At 40.9% G+C, this 21,432-nt stretch overlaps 1 protein-coding gene across 1 annotated transcript; it reads right to left on the bottom strand.

Annotated features, from left to right (window-relative positions):
* Positions 1 to 1,949: 1,949 nt before the first annotated feature.
* On the bottom strand, positions 1,950 to 20,158 carry TMC5 (transmembrane channel like 5). The gene is made up of 22 exons (XM_009954687.2): positions 20,085 to 20,158; positions 19,367 to 19,566; positions 18,857 to 18,961; positions 17,749 to 17,841; positions 16,856 to 16,955; positions 16,167 to 16,257; positions 15,620 to 15,868; positions 14,215 to 14,366; positions 13,536 to 13,680; positions 12,875 to 13,030; positions 12,030 to 12,196; positions 11,295 to 11,373; positions 10,832 to 10,929; positions 9,014 to 9,109; positions 8,348 to 8,423; positions 7,350 to 7,483; positions 6,003 to 6,176; positions 4,598 to 4,676; positions 4,146 to 4,238; positions 2,996 to 3,097; positions 2,645 to 2,690; positions 1,950 to 2,065 (listed from the first exon to the last, which is right to left on the bottom strand). The coding sequence occupies exons 1-22, from the start codon at positions 20,156 to 20,158 to the stop codon at positions 1,950 to 1,952; spliced, it is 2,625 nt and encodes an 874-aa protein (XP_009952989.2).
* Positions 20,159 to 21,432: the final 1,274 nt, after the last annotated feature.

The raw sequence follows: 21,432 nt of genomic DNA, 5'->3' as shown, positions 1-21,432 counted from the left end.
GTACCTGGAACGACTAAATTTAATAATTTCATTTCAGAAGAACGTGATATTAATTTTGACAGAAATGAGGAGTTCAGACACTGAACTGGGTACCGAATACCGAACTGCAGGTTGTTCGGACGTCATCTTATGAGACCCCTCGGACTGCGTGTGTAGCAACGTGTGTGTCTGACTGGAATGTGTAACCATGTTTTAGTGAGGTAGTTCCCTGTGCTGCCTCAGTGTTAGGAATCCGTTGTTTCCTTGTTTGGGGGCTGCTGTGGCTCGGCTGACGTGCTGCGCAGTACGCTGGGTGATCGCTGGAGGAGGTGCTGGGGGAAGCTGCACTGAACAGCGAGGGAACGGCAGATTGCAGGGTTGGTGGTGCAGTTCGGTACCTTGCTTTGGCTAAAAATGTTCCTGATAGTACGCCTCAGGGTTAGAATTAGCTCTCATTCACAGAGCCAACTGAGATTTAAAAAAACCCAAACTATAAAAGAGGCAAAAGGTAATAAAAAAAAAGGAATGGGTAGAAAGAACTACACAATTGCCCCAATTAAGGTAAGTCCAAACTTCTGAATTAGCCGCAGATTAATGCTGCCTTCGTAAGGGGTGATGGATTTTTTGTTTGTATCTTGAGCTATCTATAAGCACACAGAAACGATGGAGTAAGGAGGTGTTTTTTCCTGTCAGGATGAGAGCTCTTCAGCTCGCACCAGTCGCCCCCCCTGCACGGCCCAACCAACTCAGACGGGTGGTGCACATCCTATAGCAGGTGTGTCTCGCACTCAACCAGTTTCTGTCCCGCCCTTTCGGGAGTGCTGGAGCCTCCCGCGCTGTGTCCGGCAGGCGCGCCCCAAGCGGCCAGCGGAAGCACAAACGACCGCTCCTGGCGAGTGACCCGTGCTGGGAAGGTCCAGCGGTTGTCGCTGGCGCCGGTGAGTTCCCGCCCTCGGAACTAGCCCCGGGCCCACGTTCGATACTCGGCCAGGCTCCACAGCTGTACAGGCAGGAAAACGTAATAAACTTGAAGCCCTGGTCTCGCATCGTGTGTAACGTTTGTCCTTTTTCTGTACCTTTGGTGGCTGGTTTTGGGTTGTCTGTAACCCAAATCATGAGGAGGAGATGTGCCTCCTTCCTAAAGCCGCCTTATGTCCAAAGCAACAAGGGAGGGTGAAACCAGACAGGAGTTGAAAATGGGCTAAAAAAAAAAAAAATTACCATTAGGGCAAAGTTGTGGCTCTGAATAAAAAGAAGCTGCATTAAATGTCTCAAAGTCATATATGATTAAAAAAAACCCAAAACAACAACAACAAACCATACACAAAAAAAGACCACTCTATTGTGTTACTTCCCATCTATCCTTTACTGGAAAAGATACAAACTTTTTGTTTACAAGCAGCAGTTTTACACAGAGTTATGATAACTTTTGAGTGACTGTAATAAACTGTAAAAATGGCTCAGAAAAGTGAAAATGAAACAGAAGCTGGTTCACACAAGTTACTTCGCAGCCATTACAAAGTCTCAGTCATTAAGAACAACTGCACTTTAATTTCTTCCATTTTTATTTGACTAATTCTTTGCTTTTGGTTTAGATCAGATAAAAGCAGTTTGAACAATATAACAGATTAAAAATATTTTTAGTCCAAAGCTTTTATTTACAATTAGGCCCAAATTTCGTTATGTTTAGGCAACAGCAAATGACCAGCTTACCCTTACTGTATCAAGGTAACGGCCAGCCCTGGGGGAAGGCTGGCTCTCACCAGGATATCACTACTTCAAACCAAACACACAGGATATTTCCTATCATAATAAACTGCAGCCAGGGTGCGTTTTGCAATCTGTTCTATTCTTCTATTTAGGGGTAAAAAATTGAATGGTTCTTTCAGTCGTTACTGCAACTGAGTATTCCTTTCTGCAGAACATCAGGCAACGACTTAACATTTATGACTGATTTTGCCTGCTCCTGGTCAAAAGTCTCTGTTGTCATCTTCGTCTTCCCACTGAGCTGCTTCTCTAGCACGCAGAACGAGCGCCACTGCCTCCGACACACCTGGCCTGCCGCCGGGCTGGGATGTCTCTGCATCTGTTTTTTCACAGAAGAAGCAACATTAACCATGCTTGTGTCGGTGCAATAACCGCCCCCATTAAAAAGCCCCGTGCTATTGAAGTATCTCCTCTGTCAAGGACTTGGAATGAAGTTACGTGTTTGTGTAAACCAGCAATAGTTCAAGCTACCGCGCAAGTTTCCATAGCTTTGTTCTAAATTCTGGACAGATGATGTCCTAGGGACACTACATCATTCATAACAACTTCTGAGACTCACACCAAGACGTGAAGTATCTCTCCAATGTGATGTAATACTCTTGCCTGTGGCTGCTCCCATAAGACAAAATGGCTCATTCACCCAAAGAAATTCAGCACTCTGGGATGCAGAAGCTTGTGATTGGTCTTCAGAAGTCACCACCAACATCCCAACAATAAGCACATCCTATAGAAAATGTTTACCCCAGAAACCCGGACTTTTTGTTTTCTCTTTGTACAAGATGCTAAAATTCTGTGTCTCTTACATCAAGCTGTTGTATGTGGTGTCTGTGCTATAGCAAACGTTTTACTGAGCTGAGCTTCCAAGAGCCGCTTTCTGTGCTTAGCACTTGTTGCTTACCTTGTGGGAAGCCAGTCGCCCTCAAGATCCCAGCAGAATAGGGATACTGAAAACAAAATTCACAAGCAGGTTTAGGTCAATGTTTCCCTCATGTGCCTGTTACCTTCTATTTAAAAAGATACAAGTTACCTGTAACAAAATCATACTCCCCAGATCTTAAGCAGGTCTGTGAGTACGAGTATTCCAACAGCTATTCTGATTACATTTCTGTGCCTGCTCAAATTAATCTTTAAAATTATTTCTATACATACAGGATGACCTCTTTGTTCAACATACACCCATTGCCTGTATCATGCCCTGGGTTCTACACAGGGAAATCTAGCTGAGATTTCCTTCTTTTGACCATCTCACCTCGTCGTAGGATGCATTTTGATTTCTGTCAAATGCCTTTCCCAGGTAGTCTGGCACTTGCTGGGCAGGTTGCCTGGACGGGTGGTGCGAAGAAGAGCTTCTCTGAAAGACAGAATATTTGGCATTAGCAGTGCTGTGTTCTGGCTTCCAATCCTGACTGTATGGTCAGCGCTACTCACACCCAAGGCTATTACCCTTGTTTTAGGGAGATAGCTCTTCTACTAGATCCACAATGAAAATACTCTGGCATCTCCTTTTGAAATCTGACCTTAACAACTACAAGCACATTTTGTAGGCTACCAAACCCTCCCCTTATGAGTCCCAACCCTGGACACAGCCACAGGGATGTCTAGCGTTTGAAAGTCCCCAGCGCACAGAAAATGCCCGTTCACTCTAAGCTCCCCTCTCTACAGTCAATATTTATTTATATTATCACATTAATGATGGTCTGTCATACAGGGGAATCTAGTTTTGTGGTGGGGTTTTTTTTGAGGGAGGGAGGGGAACCTAGCAAACCCTTTTTTCTTCCCCAGTATAGGTCAAAGTTTTTTGCTCAACCCAAATAAAAGCACTGCACAGTAAATCATGTTCATGTTTTAACACTAATTTGATGGCTCAGCAGGCAGGACCGACTTGAAAAATAAATTCAAGTTTAAGACATTAAACGTCTATCTTGATGGGATTTAAAATGGGGTTAGGTCAAAGCACTCCATTTTACCTCAGCTGCAAAGATTGCGGAAGGTGGGAGCACAAACCATAAATCCCTAAGGAAATCCAGAGTCTAGGGAGGAAGGCAGCCTCCTTCTTAGTCTAGGCAAGGTTCCTCTGTGGCTGAACCCTTTAGTGACCATCAGGGCACTCCTGGGATTAGGAATGTTTGCTTGCAGTTTCATAATCATAAATAATGTCTAGTGAGGGTAAGGACTTTTCTGTATCCTGCTTAGGCTAAACTCCAGTCTGGAGCAAATACTTAGGGAATTTCCTCACGATCCTCTTGCTATCTGGAGTTAGCTAGCAATCGATCAACTTCAGTGAAGTTTTAAATACAGACATATCCCAAAATGGCAGCCTATTTGCAAGGCCAGAGGAGCCCCATGAAATCTTACCGAGCACGTAACTGAAACAGCAGTTTCTGAACTATCAAACTCACCTGCTGGTCTCGTCCTCTTGGCGCAAATAGGCTCAGGTTTACCCTTTGCACTTCCCGCAGTTTTTCAAGTAAAAACCTTTTATCTTTTACTCCCTATGGTCAAGACACATTTGATCATTAGCTGAAATGGACTAATCATTCTTGAGAGGCTCAAGGCCTGTGAGTAACCATTGACCAGAACAAGCATTAAAATTCCTTTTATTCTGAAATAATCTGTCTACAGAGGGAGCTGCAGCAGCACAGCTTGAAGGTAAAATGATTTTGCAACAACTCTTATTTGCGAGTTAAGTTTCCCTGCAATTCACATGGGGGAGGGCTCCCACCCTTCCGGGCTCCCACCCTCCCTTGAACTGTCACAGGAAAAGCAGACTACAGCTCCACAATAGCAGGATGAGATACTCAACAAGGAAGCCAAATTGTAAGCAAAAGATAAAGCTGAAAGTCAAACTTACATTAATAATTTGCTTACGTAAGAGTTCGGTCATGGTCTTTCTTCCTTCTGTTATTTGCCAGTAAAGGTAAGTAATAATTCTAAACAAAACAAAACAAAACAAAAGTCCAACATAGGAGCACTCATACCTGTAAGTATTTCCTCCTAGTCACTGCCTAAACAGAAAGTTATCTTGTTTATTTTACCCATTAGGAGATACGTGTGTATAGGTACGTGTGTATACGTATACACACACATACATATGTAAAAGAACGTACGTATGCAGTTACACAAGGAATGGCACACACATGAAATTGCTTAAGACATTCCCTTGGAAAAGACCCAAAGATTCATGGACTTATATTCAAGAGAGAGGTACAATTACAGTCAGTCAGCAAGACAAGGTGCATTTCAGATAACAATTAGGAACACAATGTTCTCACCCCACTGTGTGCCATTTGCTTAGGCCCATGCCTGGACCTTAAACCACAACCCTGAACGCTTATTGCTTCCAGGCCAATCCTGGTCCCACTAGAATAGGTGGGAATTTATGAGAACAGGTTTGGGCTCTTAAGTGTGTGCATGGCCCGTGCTAGAAATATCAAGCAGTGCAGCTACACCACCCAACCCTACCAGTGGGCACGCAGCTTAATACGCGTGGTTTGGCCAAAATAATTTACTTCAGGCAAGGGGACAGTACGCGAATGTACCCGAGGTTAGCTGGAAGCAGACTGCAACCTACTTATTAGCGTTTCCTTGCACGTGCTGCTTGGGCACTACTCTGCCCTTCCACTGCCGTGTCCCTGTGGTAGTTCAGCTATTTACGTGGTACCATCTCCCCTAATGACTCCACTGACGAGAAATGGTCAGAAAAGACAAAGCAACCACCTCCCAAACATCTGCTTTTTATGTTGCTCAGGGTACTAGTATACATCTGGCCTGTACTGCCTGTGCCTGTGGAAGCTTGCTCTTTCCCTACTGATTTATACACCTCTGGGCGAGAGGAGCCACCCCTCCCCCCCCCCCAAAAAATAAGCCAAATTAAAAAAGCCGCCCCCTGTCCAAGCCAATCTACCCTGCCAACTGTATGCAGCATGTTCCCTGTTGCTGATGCTCCTAAAGCTACGTGTGCCAGTGGTAATAAGGTCTGGAGCCTAGGCAGCAGTAAACTAGAAACATTCGATTAAAAGCAGTGTGTGCTAGGGGTAGCATGAGCTGGTTTGTAAAGAGCTTTGGCATCCTAACACAAAAGGAACAGGTTTTGTAACTTCTTTATGTACTTCAAATACACACATTTCCAATACATTAACCATTTTTGTTGCTTTGAAATGCACTTTGCAATTTTTTTTAATGAAGAATGGCTGTGTCATAGCCAGCTTTTTCCACTTCAGGTCCTTTTCCAGTGCTTTTCATTAGCAGGTACTTACAGGACAAAACCAGTGAGGATGAAGAAGAAAAGTTTACTTGTAATTAAATTATGGTAGATCCACACTACCCATTTTGAGGCAGTGTAATTTTCCAGTACTTTTATCCACTCAGAGACTGCAGCATACATAGAAGACAAACCTCTGAAAGGACCACATTGTTCTGAAGGTTTTAACCTGAAAGTGTGAGAAAACAGCTACTTCAACCTTCATATATTAACCAGTGATCTAGTTAATATTGTGATTTTGTACATCAAGATGCTCATTAGTTTGCTCTAGCCCTTTGCTCTCTTTGGACCCTCAGGGAACTTCCATGATCTATGCCGGATTTTTAACTTGGGTCACTCCCATGGCCACCCTAGACTACACCGTGAGAGATAAGTGACCTCGCTGCAACGGATTGGTACCAAGCCTTGTAAACACCGTCTTGAGCTAAACTGAACAAGTCAATCACTGTAAAACAAGCTACAGCAAACTGAAAATCTGTATTTTCAAAGTTTCACCCCAGGTGCTTAAGGGAACCATCATTTCACCTTACCTTCGAGGACATGAGTCACTACAGATTTTCAGTAACAACAGGATGTGGTTAACTAAGGCAGCCCATAGCAAGAATGAACATTTTCAGGTAGACTGAAATAGGGAAGTGTTGTTTGCTTTGAATTTGAACCACTCCAGACAGGCTGAAATTCCCACTTGCCATCTGGAAATGTTTGTTCTGAAATATTTCATCCCACCTGGTTTCATGTGTAGCCACCTGTCTTACTAAATATTGAAATCACACGGCTGAGAATTGCGAAGAAAAGAAAAGGGGTATCCATGCTGCTGTCATTACTGTGACCAAAGTAACATGCACACAAACAAAGCAGCTTTAAAATGCTGGTAACAATCAAAATGCATTATTATAGAGGTCACCACTCCCTGCAAAAAGTGCCTTTGAAGTTCCTAAATAATCCAGAAGCTGACCTTAACTGAGTTTTTCCAGGTGTTTCTCCACTGCAGACCCAGTATGGCCTATAACATAAATAAGTCTGGAGACCAGGACTAGGTTGCAGAAACTTTTAAGGAGAAGGAAAAGCCAAATTTGCTGTGACATTTAAACAGGAACCCAAAACTTCAAGGTAGCTTTGTTTCTTCTCCCACTTTCTTATGGGACAAGTTACTGTGTTAACCACATTCTTGCAAATTCACAAAGCATGTCTTGTTTTCAGAATACAGAACATCTCATGAACATCTGAAACCTTCCATTAGCAATTAATATAGCTTTTCCTATAGAAAAATGCACATTCCTCTGTCTGGTATCAGGTCACACAGCATAACATAGTAGGCTTGAATACCGGTGATCTTACATACCTCCAGACAGTGACTCCAATGACAGATAGGACTCCAAGGAAGGAAGGGAAAAACAGCAGAAACATGAAAGATGTTGTCATTTGAGCAGTTCTCCAGACTTTGCGAGGGGGTTGGCAATTCATCATCAGACTGACCTTTAAAAAGATGAAGGTACACTGGCTCTTGGAATGATGTAACCTGCCACTTCAATTCCGTTTAAGACAAGCCCACTGAAATTGCTGGTGGCAATTGCTGGAATACCATCTACCAAAAGTTTCCAAGAACTTTTTAGGTCAATTTGATAGAAATGCTTTAGAGTACTACTATATTCTTCTTACTTCATGAATATAGTCTTTAAACAGCAACAGGCAAAATGAGGTTCTGATGGGTTCTTCATGACTCTGTTGGGCAGAGTTTGCTTTTGTAGCATAAGCAAACCCATTGTTCAGGGAAGTTTGAATCAATCTTTCCAGCTATAGCTTTGTCGTTCTACGTTCAACACTACAAGCTGTTCAATGACCCAACAAACAATCTATCATCTAGTCATGCTACTGAGACAAAGAATGCTGAAAAGAAAAAATTTCCACCATGACTTTTACCTGAATCACCCTGCTTACACTGAGATAATGGGGGGGCGTTGTTGGGGGGTACGTGGGAAGCCGAAGTCACAGCCCCAGGCTGAATGTCTATATTGACATACACACTTGCACACTGTTAATCCCCCAGCCTTTACTTTTACTACCTTATTCTCTTCCTTCTCTAACTCTGCTCTTAACCCTTTCTATAACACTTCCACACTTCCCTCCTACCTCAGGTTCCCCAGGTTTGTAATTCAAGGGCGTGCATCTAAATCCTGTTCTTTTAAAGCAAACCCCTCCTCCCAGAACCCCCTCAACCAAACTGCTCCCCTAAATGCAAAACCCCACAGCCTCCTGACAAAACCAGCACTTTACCGCAATAAATTCTGCCCAGATTTTAGATGGTGTAAGTTTATGATGAACGCATGTAAAACTTGTTACCTTTTTCACATAAAATAATATAGAAAATGCTATCATCTGGATACCAGGCAGCAGAGGTGAGAAGAGGATACCGATCCTACAAGGAAGGATTTATAAGAGAAAAGTTAAATCTTCATTATCTACCACACAGCTCTCAGTGCACTGAAAGCAAAAAATATCCCGCTAATGTCATACACAGTTAGTGTTTCGTTATTTGGAAATGTAATTATATTAACATTGATCCTGTAACAGTAAGTCAACCTTTAAAAATACGCAACTTCAAGCATACATATCCACGTACATATCAGCAAAACTCTCGTATAATTGGAGTAACATACTCCTTCTTAGAAAGAAGGCATCTTTTCCAGGGTTTAATACAGGGGGTATTTCGACAGGAACACTGTTCCATTGGGGAAGTAAACAAAATGCTATGATGTTCCTTTTACGGGTTTCTCCCAGACCAGGTGGCCACAGGGTAAACTATTGGCTGAAGTTATTGTTATCACCTGCATAATGACAAAGAGAATGGACAAGTCACCATCCTTACAAAGGTACTTAATGTCGTCTCCCTCAAGCGTTTCTCCTGTTCTTTCCCTGATGATGGTAAGCACCCAGAATGTCAGAGTAAGAATGTTCCATGGTATTTCTAAGTGTAAATGAAGTTTTGGCCATAAATGCAACACTTACCAGGTCAAAGTCTGAGCATAGATCAAATCTAGAACATTTCGTGCGATATCGAATTCTGGCAGCCCCAGGCTCACACAGACTGTAGTTCCAATAATTCTGGGAGGGAAAAAGAAACCAAACAAAACCACGACACAATAGCATTTGCTAAATGATAAAACCCTTTGTAGCAATTTCTACAAGTGACCTCCTGAACACAAGCATCAATGAGAAATTATTCAGCGGCTGTGCCAACTACATGTCATGCAAAGCAGCACAGCTCGATTAGACAGCACATCAAAAATGAAACAGCATTTGGCAAAAGCGGTTTCCCGTAACACACAGCAGTGCTGAGGTAACACCTAGGGTTCTTGCAACTCAAAAAAAAAAAAAAAAAAAAAAGAAGGGAAAAAAAGGATTTCTAACTACACCAGAAAAGTATGCTTATGTTTAAACAGCTGAAACGGCAAGCTGCCTCAGTACAAAACCGTAACAGCTTTTCAGTTCCTGCGTCCTGAGAATTTTCAGCCTCAATCAAAAAACTGAATCTTGTAGATTGATACTCTTAACATATCCTAAAGTACACCCCACTTCACACTAACTGAGGCTGCAAGTAGCTGGGACATCACGGGTAAGCAAGGACTCAGAGGATTCCTACTGAGGACCAACAGTCCGTTTTCACCACCTCATTTTTCCTGAGCTGGGGAGATTCGGTTTCTGCTTGTTGTAGCAAGAACAGTAAAGATTTTAGTAACTGTCCCGTCTCGCCTTGAATACAGGTCTTGGTACCACCTTATCAACTGCATCATCAACAATCTTTCAGGGCTGGGCTTTCAGGGCGTTACTATAGACACACACAAATAAATGCAAGCAATTGTACTTTTAATCTTTCGTGGCTGTAAGTCTGGTGCACAGCTTAGTGGAGGACACTCATCACAGCTGACACTACAGTTTTGGTGCTGTGACCTTTAGCTGGGAGCTGGCTTCTCTGAACAGAACAAGAACAGAAGGAGGATTAAAGTACACTGGCAAGAGCTGTGCAGGTAAAGACTTCAAGGGCTCTAATGTTGTTTTGTGTTAAGTTAACATAAAGTTAACAAGCTCCTACCTTATAAAACAGTCTTGTTCACAACATGTGCAAAGGGCAAGCAACGGATCACCTACACAAGTAGGGCCAGGAACCCTAAATGCTCTGCAGAGCTGGCAAGCACTTAAATACTCTACCATTTGAAGTCGTAAATAATGTTTGGCAATAGGAAGGTACACACAGCAGATGTCAGAAGTAAATGACTTTTTGCTTACATGCTTAGCTATATTCACATTAAATTAAAAATACTTTCTCACTTACCGTGCTGCAGAACTCTACACTTAACAGCCATATTACACCCTTAATAAGACTAATTAAAATATGATTTTAAACTTGTGTGCACTCTGTAAAGTGACATAACTAAGTTGAAAAAAATTACAGGGGGACATACCAAGGAAAGCCAGCGGTGTGCCTGTGCATATGCAGAAAATCAAGGTTTTCTGCTTGAGACACTCAGTCCCTTGTCACCCCATTCAGGAGGTCCATGGGAATACAATGTGGCTTCCTCCCTGCCTGTGTTTCCATCTCCAAAGGAAAAAAGAACACTTTGGGACAGCAGAATGGTACACACTCCGACCTGCTTCTAAGAAGGAGCTGAAATACACACAAGGCATGTACCCAGAGACTATGCCTGGTAGAGACCACCTAGCAAGCTTCAGTGATGCCACGCTTCTGTTGGACTTCTTTTCTCACATTGGAAAAAAAGACTGTCTTTGGTTAATGAATAAAAGCAAGATTAGAAAAGTAGCACTCACCTTCGTAAAAACTCTCCAAAGAAAGAGCCAAGCAAACAAAATATGAAGTCAGCTAGAACAAGGCGATAGATATCTTGGCCAACGAGAGTTTCCCAGCACTTTGAGTAGAAGAAAAAAAAAAAAAAAAGCATATCTAGAAATCAAAAATCGTGCAATTCTAACATTGTTCCCAAAAGCTTGGGCACCTCAAACTTGGGCTACAGGTCAAAGATTTGCTAACAGCCTGACTAATCATAGTCAACCTCTCATTGAACAACGCTGCAAGCCAGCTGAGACCAGAGTTGGGTGATTCATTTTTTTCCTACAGTTCATTTCTCTAGAGATGCTAATAAAATAGTGTTGGGGTGGCAAATTCAGCTTTCCAAGACAGTACATGTACTTCCGTTTGCTGGAGCAAGCCTCTTGTCGAAGTGGTTCCTAACCTGGCATTGTAAGTCAAAAGTTTATATTTTTGAAACTTTACCTGTGACTCTGATGTAGCCACAATGCTAAGCCAGTAGTTGCACAATATTCCAACAATTGATATTTTCAGGATGACATTTCTAAAAAAGAAAAAGTAACAGTAACTGCACTGACAGCTGGTCCATAAGCTCACTGGAGGGAATGATGGCAGGATGACTGTTGGTTACACTTTATTACCTCTTCTTACAACAAGAATGGCACTGTAGAGTGCCAGGACTAACAGGAGCTCTCCTCAGAGCTTGGGTGCAGCATTATTCTATTGTCCTGGCAGAAGGGGAGCTGGGCATGACAACCTTGGCACAAGGCTTTGCTAAACAGGCTGATGGTTGGGTGTGCGGGCTCCACAAGGGAGGAAGGTCTGAGGGGCACCGTGGGTTATGCGGTGTTAATTCCAGGCATCTGCATTTAAGACCTCCTCACTCCTCTCTTCACTTCCTTTCCCTTGGGGGCCAACAGCCCAGGGACCATCTAGGGAAGCTACTAACAAAGCCAAGCCCAGTGTCACAGTGTACCTAACTGAGAGGGAAAACAGACCCTGTCCTCAGGCAGAGATGTAACACTCCAGAAGGCTCACTGAAGCCAAACAAAACATGGCGGGGAGTGTACAAAAGCCTTTGGAGAAGATGAATTCTCCTCCATAGCTTCCTACTGCCCAGCACACCATCTAGACACAGCTTGCTGTCAAAAAGAAGAGAACTTCAGGCAAAAAGCACTAAGAGGTGCTAGCAACAAATACCTGATAATAGTGGTATATATCTGTTGCCCAGGAGTCTGAAATCTCTCCAGGTGTCCAAGCCACGAGTAGAAGAACGGGATGAATGCATTGAGGAGAGATGCAACAATAGGTAGCACCAACAGGGCAGGTTGGCTCTCTAGGTCATTTTTATGCCCTTTCACAAACAGCTTAGGGAGGAAAACAAAAAAAAAAACACAAAACAACCAAACAACCCCAACTTAGAGCCTTAACCAAAGGTCATTTTTATGCCCTTTCACAAACAGCTTAGGGAGGAAAATGGAAAAAAAACCTAACCAAACAACCCCAACTTAGAGCCTTAACCAAAATGCTGCCTCAGGTTGTGCCCACACGGAAGACACCTGGCACGTGTCCCCATATGTTCTCGGGTTAGAGACTATCATTGTTTAATGAGCCCATGTCCAGCAGCACAGCAACACCCTCCCCTCCCCTGCATTACATGGGACCAAGGGTGGGAGCCCCAGCTTAAAAGCAGCTTCTAGGCAAAGGAGAGGCAGGCCTCGCGGAGGCTGCTTCTTGCGGTTTCTTTCAGGGCCACCAGCCGCACTACTCCTAAGCTAGCTACGAGCCCTGGCAAGCAGATGCTGGGGTGAGGGGGGCAGGTTTGCTCAGAGCCCTCAGGTCCTATGCTCTTGCCGTAGTCCCCAGTGGTGCGAGCCTTTGCCAACCAGCTTTTTAGGTACAGAAGAATTTGTGTTTGCATTGGCAAAACCACAGCTATGCTTCCCTACGGTCCTAGCAGTGAACAGAGCACTGCTTGCATTCAGTATAAGATACCCATGTGGAAAAACACATCTCCAAAACCAGACTGCAAAATCTGTCCTTACCTTTAGGTTATTAATGGAGAGGAAGTAAACACCAGCACAAGCAGCTACTGCTGTTCCCAGGAAAGCAATCCAAGAGACAAGATGAATAACAATACGAACAACTCTCTCTCTTACAGAAAAATTTAGAACTTCTCGGTTCACTTCAGCGAGGTCTTCCTGCAAGGAAAACATTCCTAAAGAAGAATTCCTTAGCATAAAGCAAAACTTGTTTCAAGTAACTACTCGAGAGATTGAATGACAGACAATTTCTGTAGAAGATGGGCAGAGCAATATACTGGGATCACTTACTGGACAACTTTGTGTTCCTATTCTAAAAGTCTCTTCTCTTGGTAGCTACATCGTATTTCGCAAATAATAGTACAAATCTGCCTTTTGTTTACAAAATTATTAAATAGCCGGAAGGAAGAACAGAATAAGTATTCTGTCTGGCAAATATTTGATAGTCACAGAGATTCATTTAGTAGAACAGAAGCACACGAATATTTATAGCTAGCTTAAAAAGAAAAGAAAACCAAGTAGCTAAGCCAACTCCAAGAGTTCAAACCAAATGAAACTTAACAGTCAGGAAGACTTAAGTCTATTAGGAATAGGACTACCATGCTTAAGTTACTCTGGCAGAGACTGTACTTTACTACATTTTTGTATCTCCTGTGTTTTGTACCTTTATTTGTGTGCTAAGATTCTTTTGTTTCAGCTTCACAGCTTTTTCATTAGTTATGTTGAAGTCCCAAGTGCAGAGAAGTTTGCTAGCATTTCCAGAGTAAGCCTGAGGATTAATGAAGTTCCTGCAGAAGGATTTTGCTATGCTGCAATGAAAATTAAATTTGTGAGATGTGTAATGGGGAAATACATCAGGTCTGTACAGCAGGGCAAGAAGCAAGATTAGTCAGTTTTTCTACCCTGTCCCAAGGCTACGGGACCTATGGCAGAGCATGTCACATATGACAACATGGAGAATAAACTTTAATGTAAGAAACAACTCACATTTCCTTCTCCTAGTTGTTCCTGACAATCTTTACCTCTGCAAGACCACATCAATATCAGAAGTTACTAGGAGCAACAGCTTACAAAAGGGGGATCATGATATTCATTGGTTTGAACTGGGATTCTCTGCATGTCCATTACTATTTTGTAGTTATTCTTCATTTTTCTAATAAAGGTTTGATTTCCGGAGATTGTCTTCTGAGCAGAAACTTCTACTTAAACTCTAGACCTGGAAATAAGAACTTACAGAAACACACCCAGGTAATTACTACTGTTAACCACTAACAGCGTGGGGTTTTATTGTTGGGTTTTTTTCCCCTTAATATAAGTGAAATAAGAATACATAGTTAGCTTACCTCAACCACAAGATAAAAAAACAGATGACAAAATACATTCCAACGGTGAAAATATAGGCCAGCTGCATGTTGTAAGATAGACCATTCTCTATTTTACTGATTGTAGCATTGGTGTAAAAGCCGTAGTAGAGTACTGTCTGTTGAAAATAACCCTGAAAAGATACGGACATCATTCAGAATGCTGTCACCTGCATATGGTGGGAAGAACCATCACCTGAAGCCCCATTAATGGAAGTGGGAGTGAAATCATAGGTGTGATTAAATTTCTAAATATCTGGCCCTTTGTTTTCCTTCTATTAGCTAAAATATTCCCTAGTTTTGAGAGCTTCTACAGATATATAAATGACTTGTATCCTTCTTAAGATTCATGTGGGATGGTCATGACTATTCAACAGCTTTGCAGGATTTGGTGTTTTCTGAAAATTCCTAAAATGGGAAAGGCTTAATTATTTTTCTTACAAGCAAGGTTCCTACTGACAAATTGTATCAGCTATGAAGGAACCAGGAAGGAAGCACGTGACATTCAACACTAGAGTGACTACATTATAGCTGAACTCCTGCAATGGTGACTGTACCTTGCAACGTTAAACAGCATTACGACAAAACACAGCAATTAAAAAGCAATTTTAGAAGAAAAAGGCTGATGCCTTTCCTCTTGAAAAAGATCTCTTCTCAATTAAGCATTAATAAGAGCAGAGTCTTATTTATTAACTAGAGAAATCCTTTAACACAATAAAAATGACGTTTTTACACCAAAGCCAGAAAAAGAAAAAAAAAACCCAAACCATAAGTCATCTTCTCAGACCACTTAGTTGATGAACACTAGTAGAGTTAAAGCAGTGCAAAATCTTCCTTTAAAAAACAGCCTGGGCCTTTATTCCCTGAATGTAAAGATCTCCACACAATGAAAAGATCCTTCTGTTTCCAGGCCCCACTGAGTTCAGTGGGCTGCCACAGAAAGATCTGTGTGCTCCTTGGAAGAATAAAGCTTTGGAAACCAGCAAAATTCACAGGATCACATATGGAAATCTGCACTGTATTTTTTGAAGAAAATTAGCATGGTAAAAATGTTCTGCTGAAGACTATTGTAGCTATCTCTGGAAGGCCTGGCTTCCTTTGTGTCTCTTCCACTGCTTTCTGAGAAAGTGATGAAAGTCTTGAAATATTGATGAACACAGCAGCCATTTGCAGTGAGATAAATGCATCAGAATGAGTTCCATTCCTCTCACTGAGTCAATGTTTGTTGCAGCTTCTTTTGCAAAAACGTACTATATATTGTTTCTAGTCATGTAAAATTCCAACTCCACCTCTTAATAAGAAATACTAACTTTTTTCCTCTACCATGAGTTTTTAAAGGACATCTGTTGCACACAATAGTAATACAAACCTGTTGTTACATACTTACAGCTCCTGTGAACAGCTCCAGACCCGTGAATGAAAGGTTATTTGGTTCTGCTGCAACAAACTGAGGGACTGTGATGAAACCGAAGTTTACGAGGAATGAGAAGATGTTGAAAGTTAGCAGCCACTTCAAGAAAATAAAATAAGAAAGAACACTTGTTCCAAACTGGGCACCAATGATCTTCAGAGTCTTGTGCTGTAACTGCAGTAGGTGAAAATACTCTGACAAGCTATTTCCAAATCGCCGAAATGACTAAAGTGCAAAAGAGCAGAGAGATGAATCTCACCAAGCAGTATTAGACAGGACTCAAATTCACATAATAAAGCCTCACGTTTTGTACAGTTCCATTTTGATGATGCACCGTAAGATGCTTCACTGGTGTTCCTAAGTGCTGCCGTAACGGAAGTCATTATTAACGACCACTGCAGCAATTAACTGGTTCTTTGGTAAGTAACACAAAGCAAGATACCAGATACCTCTGGAGACAGTGAAAACATTGCAGCTAAAGCTGTTTACTCTGTTGTGACTGACAGAAGTTTCTGACACTTACCACTCCTGTTCCCTGCAGACCCTGTGTACAGCAGGACAGTTGAGTACCGCAGTGGTTTGATTTTTTTGTCGTTTTTTTAAGAACTTTATTCCTGTAGAGGAGCAGGGCAGGGGGTGACAAATACAGTATGGGTTGTAATTCAAACAAGAAGCCAAAGCAGCTGCCCCAAATACAGTTTAACACACGTGCACATGAACACAGTTAACAAAACATGGAGATGTTCTGCTGGTTCTTTTTCTGTTAGCTGATATTATGGCTCTTGTCCGTGCTATCTAACACTATATTCTAACGCCTCCACTAACTCACGCTGAGAACAAAATTTAAATATATTCTGTGAGGAGACAAAAGGATGGTTGAGACCATGTGGTCTCTTCTCCATTTTCAATAGTCAACATCCAAGTTTCCTTTGAAAAGAAATCGCAAGTCACCATTCATAGTCAAATCTCAAGGCCTTGGTAGTCTGTGTTATGTTACCATGAGAGACTCTTCTCATCCAGAGAAAGGACAATGAACCATCTTTAAATTACTTTCCCTTGAAAGAGTTAACTTTTAAAAAGTGCATTAAAAAGTGCTTTCAGTTCTTTCAGAGTGACAAACCAAAGCTGAGCAGATGGCAAACACCCATACTGATAGCTAGATGTTGAAAGTACAGTATTTATAAAACTAAACAGATAAACCTTTATTTTTACCTGATCTCTCTCTTTTTTTTCATGCTGTCTGGCATCTTCTGGATTGTTTTAATCCTTTCACCGGTAGACATACTTGCAAGATTTCCAACTAAATTTTCATCTGCATAAAACCATGAAAAATCCAAATTTTGGGATAATAATACAGTGATTCTTATACAAAATCTGAAATGGATATAACAACATTCCCCATTTTCACTGCTACCAAGATGTGAGAAGTTCTGAGACTTAATAATACTCCTCACAATATCCTCAGCTCTATCAGTACTCTAATACAGATGTAATGAAGCAGTTCAATACTGAATGTTAAAAAATAAATATCACTTGTCTAATGCTTGCTTGCTGTTAATACAAAGAGCTGCAACACAAAGGACAACAAAATACTGACAAATTCCAAGATTCTGGTCTATTGCTTGATCACTCTTTGATAGTCACACTCCTATGATGCTACATATTGACTTGAAAGCTAAATTTTTGTTTTATTTATTCTGTCATTTTAGTTGGTATTAGTGCCCAGACTTAGCACTACCTATGAAACAGACAGAACCGTATTACTTGACAATCAGGCTGTTTTTTCATGGTTGGAATTTGCTGCTAATTCCAGACACAGCGGCTGTAAACAATCCATTAGCTGGTCACAGAATTTTTAATAAAGAGTTTAGCTTTTCTTTCTACAGTTTAACACATATTCACACTGCACTGTGCTTCATTTGTCACGAGATTTTAGTGTGCTACTTGAGTAGAAAAGATTAATCACTAGCATTAACACAAAACCAATTTGTTCCCATAACTTCAGAAAGACCGTACATGCAATTCTGGTGATAAACCAAAATAGTACCAACCCCATCCTTGTGCAAGATGCTCTTTAATATTGAACTGCTTCTCTAAACTCCTACCTTCTTCACACACTGGATCCATTTCAAACAGGCTGGAAGAAGTCACGAAGATCTCATCAGGTGGTTTTCTGTTTTGCCTCCGAATAAAGCTATCTAAATAACATGCAGTGTTTAGTAAGCCCAGATTTGACTTTCACTTTCACAGAAGCAACTTAAAAGTTGTTCAATGTCACTACCTACACACAAACATATACTCTCACGCACACTCCTTTCCTGGTCATGCTTGACAATTGTATGCAATTTTTCAGACACATGCTGGAAAAGATGTACTGAGCCCAGTCTGCAGCTGTCATGGAAAACGCAGTCATCTAACCCATTCATAAATGCACACATTGATTATTCAAGACTTTCTTCCTAGAAGACAGGTCCTTTCTTTAAAAATCCTTCCGCTGACTTCAGATGGATTGTTTCAGAATCACACTCAATCATGCTGAATAAGTTATATGTACCAAGACTTCCATTTCCCTTAACTTTAGGGGCACAAAGAAATGATTACTTCAATGCATTTAGGTAACTATTCCAGAAAAGAGCTCTTAATTACATTCCAGAAGCAGCAGACAGGAATCAAGCTGATGATTGTAAGAGAAAAATTACACAACATGGGAAGAAGAGTTCCTACCCAGAACATGAACAACAAACTACCATGCTAGCCTAAACCAGAATGCAGACCCCTTGTATTTTAATGGATATAAATCTCTAATTACTGTTACAGTCTGGAATTTACATGGAGACAACTTATTGAAAGATTCCTTAAAGACAGTTTCAAAAATGCATCCTATCATCCCCTCATTTCCTTCCTCAGTGAGTCTCTTCGGATAACCGTGTAAGTTTGTTTTATGTTGAGCCACTTATAGGAAGTTTAGGTTAAAATGGGTAGGCATTATACCTATCATTGCTCAAGAAACAAAGATCATCACCTTCAGAAAGATACTGAAAAATTCAGCTACAACGATGTAGGGTAGTAAAAGAGAATTTATGTTTTATGATTCCTTTTATTACATTATTAAGATCTTCATACCTGAACCAGAAAGCTTTTAAATATTTATTATTTTATGGAGGGTGAGACTGACATGCAATATTCTGATGCATCACAATCCTTATGTCTTACCTTCTGATACACTGGAAATTCTGTAGGTATAGGGGTCATCTGGCAGAGGGAAGGTAGAAGGTGGGCTGTACGCCAGTTCTGGCTCAGGCTCAAAAGAAAGATTATCTGTTGAAGGGAATCAGAATTACAGAGAAAGTTGTATGCTGCTATGGATTATTTATACACACAGAATATCAGCCCTACTGACAAAATGCAGCTCTACTGCAAATACAGCAATATATGCCATTATCAAAACTCCTATATCTCACTCCAATGTACATCCTAGTACTCAACAACTTACGCAGTCCATACACGTCAGCATTTACCAATGCATTAATACAACAGACATCCATGGATCTGTTAATATAACATGTGAATTGCTTCTAGGAAAAGCAGCAAAAAACCCCACTGCCACCATGTACAAATATATACAGAGTTGAGATTTCCAGAGCTGCAGGACTCCCTCAGGACATAGTAAGCCATTATTTGTTCCAGTGTTTCTGTACACTGTTCCTATGAGAAATTACACACCTGTGGAATTTCCATATGGACTTCTGCTTGGAACATTAACTCTTGGTAAACCTTCACTGTATACAGAGCCATGTCTCATGGGGACCATTGGTATGGCCTGAGGGTAATTCTGTCCTCTTCCACTGGGCTCTCTGTAGGAACCATGTGGCGAAGAATTGTAAGGGGTTTGGTGAGAGAACAGATTCTTTTGAGAACTCCTCCTGTGAGAGCAACAAAAAGGAAAACCCTGAGTACCACAAAAACTCTCAATAGATGTCCTGAATGAATTTTTACCTATTATCATCAAATTTGAGTAAATTATAAAACAAACTCTGATACTGAGAGATATTTCGTATTTAGAACTCCAACATCGTTATTCTGATTTGGTCATCAACTGGTTTAGAAAGACTAAAACTTTTCTCCACCTGAAGTCATCTTGGACTCTACCTAAACTGCTTGGAAAACAAGGACATCCAAGACTATAGCATATAAAAAACATCCGTGACATTACACCATAAATCCTAAAACAGATAGATTTATCAGTTCAATGGAACATGTAAAAAGCAAACATGCCATTTCTCTTCAATGCCACCTTCCTGATAACAGCTTCAAACATTTGTGTCTGAGGATGCAAGCATTAAGGGAGGATTAAAAGAACTCCACAAATTAAAGATCCAGAGAAACAAATTCTTCTGAGAGAATTTCATTTTTTATGGCACAGTCACAACAGCAAAATCACCTTCTATCAATTTCCAGTGTCTCTGAGAAGTAGTAATCTGGATTTTCAAAGGCTTCATTGCAATGATAAGACATGACAAGTCCTTGGTTTGAGGGATGAAGTCTTCCTTATTTTTGTCTCTACTGCTTCATGAAGATGTTCATGGGAAGACTGATCACAGACCTAATTACAAAACAGATGTATGTACATACAAAATGAAAAGAAATGAATTTCATTTTAGCATTTTAGTTAGAAGATTGTGCCACCCTGATAACAAATAACATGAAACAATACAAATCATAAATGGTTCTAACTTAGTGCTATTTACCATCGGGAAATTAGGGTCCACCAGAAGTTGCAGGTAAAATGGGAACTCATATTTTTCTATAGTAAGCTCTCTACAAAACTAAGGAACTGTAGTGCCACATGTTTTCCCCAACACTGACAATGAAGCCAAGTTTTAGAAGTGTGTCAAACATTAAGAAGAAAGTAACTTCTTTCTTTCCTCCTCATACAGGAAATCCAAACACACAAATTTTCTCTGAGTACTACATTTCCAAAACCAAAGAGGAGGTGAAGTCTGCCCATTTCCTTAAAAGCAGTGGCATCTCTGAGCCTTAGCTGTGAACAAGGGATCCACTGGACTACTGCTATGTACAGAGCTGACATTATTTAGAGACTCACTCTTAACGAGGGCTCTTCTAAGAACGTAATGTCTCGATCTTGTACGTAAGTTTTGATTTAGCTTTATTTCTCACAGAGTGCATCTTAAGCAAACCAAACTTGGTCAGAGTTTAATGAACAGAAGTCCAGGTCAGTAAGTGAAAAGGGAAACTTATATTAGAAAAACAGAATCCAACTTAAACAGGCCGTTCTTGCAATTAATCAAAAGTCATACTCAAAATTAAAAAGGAAGCAATTTTTAGCATTTGTTCTTAAAGGCAACACGCTCAGTTTGATCAGCTGGCAAGTATTCAACAACAAGGAAGGAAAAAAATAAACAATAAAGGACACATCTGGCAAAACCTATCAGACCCTGCTTTTATCTCAGCTCCACTCCTAGAAAAGCAGAGCAGAATCTCATTTAACGGTACGCTCTCAACCAACTTTTCTGCCTACAGTGGTTTTTATTTGCAATTTCTACTGCAGTAAAGGAAGCATCACATGAACGAAAGTATCTTCAAAATGGATAACTGTACAGTGTCTAGTTTCTGAAGGTTGTCAAAATCTTGTTTTGCCAAAAGAAGTTCTTAAATTACTATTGTGTCATTTACACACCTAAAGATCTTGAAGACAGTCTAAATCATGCAGTGTGACACACAGTTGTAAAACATTGCCCAGGTTTTGCACAGCGACTTGTGAAGAGAAG

The sequence above is a fragment of the Leptosomus discolor genome, chromosome 14 (assembly GCF_034619465.1).
Source record: "Leptosomus discolor isolate bLepDis1 chromosome 14, bLepDis1.hap2, whole genome shotgun sequence".
In the NCBI taxonomy this organism is placed as follows: Eukaryota; Metazoa; Chordata; class Aves; order Leptosomiformes; family Leptosomidae; genus Leptosomus; species Leptosomus discolor.
Note: the sequence above shows the minus strand (reverse complement) of the source record. Positions and strands in the feature narration are given on the sequence as shown.